General features: G+C 44.0%; 1 protein-coding gene across 2 annotated transcripts; it reads left to right on the top strand.

Annotated features, from left to right (window-relative positions):
* Positions 1–823: 823 nt before the first annotated feature.
* Positions 824–8,301, top strand: zbtb42 (zinc finger and BTB domain containing 42). 2 transcript variants are annotated; one of them, XM_066673453.1, is made up of 2 exons: positions 824–984; positions 2,715–8,301. In XM_066673453.1, exon 2 carries the CDS (start codon positions 2,729–2,731, stop codon positions 4,364–4,366), a length of 1,638 nt encoding a protein of 545 aa, XP_066529550.1. In that variant the 5' UTR covers positions 824–984; positions 2,715–2,728; the 3' UTR covers positions 4,367–8,301. The 2 variants fall into 2 exon arrangements, with proteins under 2 accessions (XP_066529550.1, XP_066529549.1); XM_066673452.1 differs by lacking the exon at positions 824–984 and adding an exon at positions 1,780–1,894.
* Positions 8,302–8,539: the final 238 nt, after the last annotated feature.

Raw genomic sequence — 8,539 nt, 5'->3', positions numbered from 1 at the left:
ATGCAATTTGTCCCCACCTCTATCTCCACCCAGCCCTCGATTTGACAGGATTCTCCCAGCATATAAACAACAGCACACAGACAGTGCTAATGAGATCCAAGATTTAAGCGAGGTCATAATATAGATTCTGGATTTACCACAGTTTTATCATTAGAAACATTATAAATTGGTGATTTTACACATAGGTGGGTAGTAGGAAAACTAGGAGTTCTCCAGAATTATTTATTCATTCATTGTTTGTAACAGCTTATCAAATTCAGGGTCGCAGTTGGTTCAGAGCTTACCTGGAATCACTGGGTGCAAGGAGGGAACAAGCCCTGAAGGGGGCGCCAGTCCTACACAGGGTGACACACACTCACACATTCACTCACACTTTGGACAGCGACGACAGGTCAGTGAGATCCGTAAGTTTAACACAATTTCAAACCTCTCTTAAGGACATTGTCTGTGGAATCAGAATATTTTATCTGCATTTTGAACCTTTAATTTTCAAATTAAAGACAAAAGTTTTTGATGTGGAGGAGCACCTGAGTGGGGAAAGTCTAAGGCATGGCCTGTGACTCTGGACTTCCAGTCTGTGTTGCAGCAAAGAAAATATAAGCAAACGTATGTTGGATTTCTGAGGTAATTCTGATGTAAATTATGATTAACCTTTTAAACTCCATGATTAAGTTGCTATAAAGCTGCACGGGATTTTTAAAGGCGTTTTGTCTGTCGGTGAAGCAGAGCAGCACAGCTGGCAGAGCTCAGAGTGGGGAGCTGTGTAAGAGCAGCTCTGTACAGTTCGCTGCTGTGAAGTCTTCGTTATCGCGAGACTGAGGCTGTGAATCAACCTGCTCCTGCCGAGCGCAGAGCCCCGCCGCCGCCACCGATATGAGCGCAGCTCGCACCACGGAGTCGGACCGAGCTCAACACTCAGAACCGGGACGGACGCAGTGAGATGAAGGCGGAGGGCGCGCGGACACACGGAGAGCCGCAGTTCTTGTGAGTATGGAGTTAAGAGACAGCGGGACGTGGGGGTAAAGTTGAGCTCGGTTCCCTCCGCCGCCACAGAGGCACGGAGCCGCAGCGGCCGAGCTCACTTCGCGCTTCAGGGAAAAGAGAGCGAGAAGGAAGAGGGAGAGAGGGGCACAGAGAAGCTCGGGCGGTGACTTCTGTGGGTTTCACACGGTTTTATCGCCGCCTTGTTGTTTTTGTACGTAGCCTCGCCGCTTTGTGTCAGGTTTAAAAGACGTTAGGGCTCAAAACAAGCGCGTTTAAAGCGGGAGTGTTTCAACCCCCCCCCTCTCGTTTCGTGGTGGGGGTTAAAAACTAGCTCTGAGTTAGTTTACTCATTCGGGGGCTCGGGGACGAACTTTCGCCGAAGTTAACGTCTGTTCTGGGACGAGTAGCTTTAGCCTGCGCCGCTGTGTGTGTTTACTCGGGGATCCGTGTGAGTTTCGGGAGTTTGTGAGGAAACAGCGGCGACGTTTGGTGTCTGTAAACGTCTGACATAAATCTAAAGTCTCTGAAACAGACGTCTTTCTAACGTTACCAGTGTGTGTGTGTTTGAGAGAGAGAGAGAGGGAGGGAGAGAGAGAGAGAGAGAGGCGAACATATGGCGTGAAGTCGAGCACAGCTGGAGGAGCGTTTTCTCGGCGCTGATGTCAGAGCAGCTGACTCCACAGCTCGCGGGGTAATTAGTGCGCGGGCTCGCTCGCGCGCTCCCTCGCTCCTCTCGAGCTGGACGGAGGAGACAGAAAGACCGGAGACAGAGAGCGCGCGCAGTTAAGAACCGGCGTCGGACCCCGCGAGCGCTGCTTTGATCCGTGTGTATTTGTCGCGCGCATGCACGAACGGAGGAGTATAACGTTCCGAAGCGGACGGATGAACTCAGATCAGCGCCGTAACGCAGGTACCGAAATAATCTTACTGACTTCAGGCGTTCTTCAACAACTGTGAACTATATACTACAGATTAGTACTTTTACCTTAAGTCGCCTACAATCCTAGTGCCCTTTACTAACACTTCTAAGAGTTAGGTTTGGGAGTTTGGCCCAGTTTTGTTGCTTCTCCAAGTGAAAATAAAGTTATCGACAAACTTTTGTGCATATTTATGCAACACAACATAGAGCACCAAGTTAGTATTACGTATTTAAAAAGATAATAAATTTAATGGCACATTTTCTACGTTGTTTTCCCCAATTTGTAAAAACTGTGCTGAAAATGGGGAGGAAAATAAGAAGGAAAATCAATCAGAGGTATTCAAGCTGTTTCACACAACTCTAATGTCTTATGTGGTGTATGTATGTCTATTAGTGCCAGACCAAAAACCTCAAAAGCCTTCAAAAACATCACTTCTCCGAGCTGAAAACCCCTTTCTAAATTGTGGAAAGGATCAGGGTTTATTTCAAGTGTGTTCTCAAAATTTTAACCACAAAATAGCAGCTAGCCGTGTTGATTTATAAATGATTAAAAAGCAAACAAACGAGGAAAGACCAACCAAATAAAATAAAACAACATAACACACGACGTGTTGAATGAAGGATTGTTAAATCATGAAACTATTATGAAAGTCATCAAATATTTTCTGTAATGTTGTAGGCACTGGATTGGGTTTACTCTTGTTTGTCTACAGTGGCCTTTAGCACCACACACGTTGCTAAGCCTGTTTGTCGCGCTGTGAATGGCTATCCTAGGTTTATTTAATATCCAGTTTTTCCTGTTTTCTGCCAGGTTATGAGAGAAGAATGGAGTTCCCAGACCATAGCCGCCAGTTGCTGCAGTGTCTGAGTCAGCAGCGTCACCAAGGTTTCCTCTGTGACTGCACTGTTCTCGTCGGCGAGGCTAGATTCAAAGCGCACAGAGCTGTGCTGGCCTCTTGCAGCATGTACTTCCACCTCTTCTACAGGGACCAGCTAGACAAAAGGGACGTTGTGCATCTGAACAGTGACATTGTGACGGCCCCGGCTTTCGGGCTGCTCCTCGAATTTATGTATGAGGGGAAGCTGGAATTCAGCACCCTGCCTGTGGAGGACGTGCTTGCCGCAGCCAGCTACCTCCACATGTATGACATCGTTAAAGTGTGCAAGGGCCGCCTGAAAGACAAGGAGCTGTGCTCCCTGGACGAGAAGCTCGATGGTGTGGGCCTGAGCTGCCTGGACAGAGAGAGCTCGTCTGATGGAGAACTGCAGCCCAGCCGAGTGCAGCAGATCCCCCAGAGGGCCCCCCCGGCAGATGACATGGACGCCAGTGACGGCGGCCTGGCTGTCACAGATTGTGACGGCCCTGTGCTGGTGAGGCAGAAGGCGAACGGTCACCCCGCCGGGTCCCCGGACCTTGTAGGTGTCAATTATGTGTCAGCTGAGGCCGAGCCCCGCATCCAAACAGCTGGAAAAACAAAAGCCGGTGTCAGCGGTCCGGCCGGCACGCCGTCCCAGAGGTCCCGGCCGGTGGACGACACGGACTGTGCTCTGGACTTGTCTTTCAAGCCGCCGTCGGGCCGCGACGGCGCTGGACAGCTGGCCCTCGACAGCCAGCAGCAGGGCACGGAGCCACTTGTTCACAACGAACACGACGTGCTGTCAGAGCGCGAGGACAGAGCAGGAGGCCCTGAGAGCCTGCGCTTTGGGAATTTGGTGACAGGGTTCACTGCCCTCTTCCCCGGCAATGGCGGCCCAGCCCTGGAGGAGCACCTGATGATGCAGGAGGAGGAGGAGGAGATGGAGGAAGAGGAGGAGCAGGAAAAGAGGCTTGGAGGAGGAAGGGTGGGGGCCTTGGTTGTTGGAGTTGGGGTCGGAGTTGGCGTGGGGGGGTGTGTTCGCAGCCACAGCCGAGAAGAGTGCGAAGATGGTCGAGGTGAGGCAAGACGAGGAGGAGGAGGAGGAGGGAGGCTTCTAGCTGACAGTGAGGATGACGACGAAGATGAACTGGGCTCTTCGGACATATCCACATCCAGTGGTGCTCTCCTGCCGGTCGGCGGACCACCGGTGTGTATTTGCCCCTTGTGCAGCAAGGCCTTCCCGAGCCCCCACACGCTGCAGCTGCACCTCAGCTCACACTTCCGCGACAGGGACTCACACTCGCGCTCCAAGCTGTCACCTGACGGCTCAGCACCCACCTGCTCTCAATGTGGAAAGACTTTCTCCTGCATGTACACGCTGAAGAGACACGAGCGCACGCATTCGGGAGAGAAGCCGTACACATGTGGCCAGTGTGGCAAGAGCTTCCAGTACTCGCACAACCTGAGCCGGCATGCCGTGGTGCACACACGCGAGAAGCCACATGCCTGCAAGTGGTGCGAGCGCCGCTTCACGCAGTCTGGTGACCTCTACCGCCATATTCGCAAGTTCCACTGCGCCCTCGTCAAGACACTCGCCATCGGATAAGAGCTGTTGTGCCTCTCTGTTCTGCCTTTGTACTCCTCTTACCAAGCAGACTTGTGTATGAAGTATTTAGGTTGTGTAAAATCACACAATATACCCCTTACCCCAAATGTATTTGATGAGACACCATAGCTGGCATAGCTAAGAAGTATTGGAATTTGTAAAATATGCTTTTCTCAAACTACTACAACTAATCTCAATAAGATCTGTCTGCAGCTTTTCTCCACATATAATGCAGTTTAAAAACACCTGCAAGTCTATTTGTAACATTTTGTGAAGCAGACGTTGGCAGTTGATTACATCTGGGGTACGGGGAAACTGCGTAAATTAGATTTTTATATCAGAACTATCGCTTTAAGCCTAGAGGGGCATCTTTTTTTCTAAAGCCCAGACCACAGTGGAATTCTGTGAATATGCACATGACTGGGGACAGATGTGTTATTGCCTGTAATAATATCCAGTATTTCGCTGTATTTCCACGCAGAGCAAAGCATTGTGTGAAGCACTAGGGTCACCCCAGTTTTCCCCTCACCTTTTTGAAGAGGTCTGAAGTGAAGGCAGCTAATGCACTTGGTCAGTCACTGACAGTGAGCTCCTAAAATCAATATTAAAAATAAGGTTTGCAACGTAGGCCATGCCTTAAACAGTAGTTTTGAAAAGATTGCTTTCTACTGAAGGATTGACACACAGAGAATAAACGTTTTTTAGCGTGTGTCCAGCATACTTAAGCTGAAAAAATGACTAGTCAACACAAGCTCGTACTTTAGCCTTTCTAATTCCCATATTTTGTTGATTTAGCTGATCATTTTTTTCCTGTTTGTAGAATTTCAAACAGAGGTTTGTAATTATTTGATCAGCTTTATCAGCTCTGGAGAATCAGGGTGATGCTGTTTCGTCATTGAATCTCGTCATTAAGAAAAATAAATACCCGAAGGAACAAATGTAGCACACATAACGTCATGGAAGCAGATTATGTCATAACTACTGCCGAAATGTTTGGCAGAAACTACAGTGAAGTTTCCTGTTGTTAATTTTTGAGTGAGGTTTTGAAAACATATTATAAGTTGTTGGTTATTAGTGAGACCCCTTTAATAAGCAGCAGTTTCTCTCTTGGGAACGACAAACTCCTGGAAGCATTTGGTATGATACCACCAGGCTCCAGCACCAGTGAGATTACTTTATGAACTTTTCTTAGTACGCTACACTGGGGACACTTAACAACTGAGCAAACATGTTGATGAAACATCAAGAAGTTGCCTGTTGTTGTTATTTTTTGTTTTTTTTTTCTTTCTTAACCCCACATTTTCTTTATTTTTCAGTAGTTTGAATTATTGTTTTGTTTAAAGCTCAATATACTGGTTGTTTAGTTGTAATGGCAAGCACTAAACTTCCATTTACTACTATGTTTTTCATTTTTCCTGAGAAAACTTGATTAGAATTATTTATTAGCTCTGTTGGTTCAGGATTTACTGTAGTCTTGACATCTGAAGTATAGACAACTCTGTTGGGTCCTAATATCTTGTACCAGTACTTTTTCACTTCTACTGGGATGATTGATTGTAAAATCAGTTGCTGTATATGGGTTTATCTTTTCGTTGTATCTTGTGTAGATAAGCCATCTAAATCAGTTTGTCAAGATTTGACTCCAGAAATGTTAAGAAGCACTTGCTTTGTGCAAACATACACTGTAGATACAATACTGATATTCTGTAGGCTGCTATTTCTAACTGTATATTTATTGTAAATATGTATTTTATTTATCCATTTGTTTTCTTTTGTTTGAGTCGAGAACCTCTAAAATCTCTCGTTTAAACTGCAGTTCTCTACGTCAACTTTCAAAGTTGAAGTCTTCCCTGGTTAAAGCTGGAATAGGTCAGTTTTACAGCCAGTTGTGCACCGACGCTTTGCTTCAGAAAAGCACAAAAGAGCTCTGGAACAGCTCTTGCCTCTGAGCATAGGACGTAGCAGTCCATAAGCACAACCTCACCAAGACTCTGCAAGCAGCTGCTGAACACCGGTACAAGTCCTCCATTAAGCCAGCTCCCTACTCCCAGGTATTCCTCAAGGGAATTCCTCATATCCTGTTCTAAACTACTGAGGGGGTTAGGAACCTCCAGACATCACCTGATATGTTTCTCACAAAATGTACGAAGCATAGAGGAGAATCAGAGACTGGAGAAGCATTATGAGGACAGATGTTTATGGTTTATTACTCCACTCTCAGTGACTGGACTACAATCTCAAAGCATTTCACCTTTGTTGCACAATTGTTGGACAACTGTCGGAGAAAAGCATATTTGAATTTATTTAAATTATTCAAGATCTGTATGTTTGAAAAAAAAAAAAAAACTTCTGTAAGATGCTCTAACAAACACTGGAATTTGTAGGTAGCACCAACAATGTTGGCCAATACTTTGTTCTGAATTGAACCTTATCAAAGTTTGTTCTAATTTTGTTACTCAAATTCGGCTTGGAATGTAGCTATTCCTTTCCCCATTTCCTTAATGCCTGGACGATGTCCTATTTGATGCAGCTATTACTGAAAGATTGTAGGTGCTCTCTTTAAAAAAAAAACGCGTGGCGTGTCCAGCCTCCCTGGAGATCCCTTCGTTGCTTAAGTCATATGTATTTACTTGATTGCTCTACACAGCATGTGCCTTGTTGACAACAGTTAATCTGACATCCAATTAAGTATTGGGCATTATGACAAGCTTATAGTAATATTCATCCTACTACATAATTGAGGAGTCACCTGTAATACCTGTAATGATAAACAAAAAAAATGAAGATAATTGTGTTTATTGTTTTTATCATCTGTTCACTTAGTTAAAGGCACATTGAGTTCAATTTCTATCACTGATTCGTCAGGGCAGTACTTGTACAAGGAAAATCCGTGGTGATCAGAACAACAGTTGAAACCACTTTTGGTCATTAACATGAACCAGTCAAATTTCTCTCTCACATGCAACCAGCAGAAAGCCAGTAAAAGTTGATAAATGCTATGACACTAACCCTTTATTGTGAACATGCTTCCATAACAAAAAAAAAAAAACAAAAAAAAAAACAAGCCATGGCTTGAAGGGAAGGGTGTGGGTTATTTCCTGCATAAAAGTCTGCAAATGTCAAAACACACGTGTAAACCTTAATACTGGAATATTGTCTTCTAAGGTTCAGACTGTGAAATTGTATAATCATAAGAAATATTTATTGATTTCTTTCTTGTGCAAAGATTTTACTGTATCTCCGAGTTTGACTTGAGGAATGAAAGACGCTACTAAATGGAGAACGTTTTTAATAGACTTTGTAGAAGTGCCATTAGATTTAATATAATTTTTTGATAAGAAACGTATATTTTATAGAAAACAAATGCTTCAATGTTAGTGCTTTAGTGAATGTAGGTGACAATCTGTTAAAACACTGGTTGGATTTGTTTTTGGGGACAGGCTTTTTTTTCTTCTTTTTTTTAGTTATCTGGAAATTGTGTGGTTTTTCTTTGCCACTTTTGATGTGTACTTGTGTGTGTGTGTGTGAGTGTGTGTGTGTGTGCTGTGAAAAAGTGACAATCTTCAGCTAGAATTTTATTTTGTAGTTTATGCATAGATTAAACAGAAGATTCTATGTGAAAGCTCTCATGCGTTTTTCTTAAATTATGGGCACCCTTGTTCAGAGATCCCACCGGCTACATCTTCATATAGTCACTGTCCAATTAAAAACCATGTATATGTATTTTTGCAGATTTTAAGTTTATAAAATTGTTTGAACCCAGCAGCTGTCCTTCACAGAAAATGAGTGAAATGTCATGATGACTACCTACTATTTTGTGATATACATGTATTTAATTATAATGCGACGATATCAGGGCCATCAAGGAAAAGATGATTGATTAGTTATGCCTGAAATACAATGTAATCACTGTATTTCTGTTAGTCCATTGACCTATGCACAAATATCCATTAGAAGATTAATGATTAATGAATAAATGGATTACATATTGACATTTCCTGCAATAAACTGGGCCCTAAGTTCGGATTTATTGATTCAAAGAAGTTGCTCGATACGTTTCCATCCCGAATTTCAGTGTTGAATTTCATTGTATTCTTATATTTATTAAATATAATTTCTAAATATATTTGTAAATGTAAACGTTTATCTTTCTCCCATTGTGGATAAATGTTC

This window comes from Hoplias malabaricus, chromosome 1 (assembly GCF_029633855.1).
Source record: "Hoplias malabaricus isolate fHopMal1 chromosome 1, fHopMal1.hap1, whole genome shotgun sequence".
Classification (NCBI taxonomy): domain Eukaryota; kingdom Metazoa; phylum Chordata; class Actinopteri; order Characiformes; family Erythrinidae; genus Hoplias; species Hoplias malabaricus.
The sequence above is the reverse complement of the archived record's forward strand: the minus strand, read 5'-3'. Positions and strand labels throughout refer to the sequence as shown.

What these genes read in the sequence shown, in the direction of transcription:
- zbtb42 (XM_066673452.1), top strand. Translation starts at nt 1,828, where the DNA reads ATGCACGAACGGAGGAGTATAACGTTCCGAAGCGGACGGATGAACTCA. An exon ending in AGATCAGCGCCGTAACGCAG is followed by an intron (nt 1,895 to 2,714) that starts GTACCGAAATAA and finishes GTTTTCTGCCAG; the next exon opens with GTTATGAGAGAAGAATGGAG.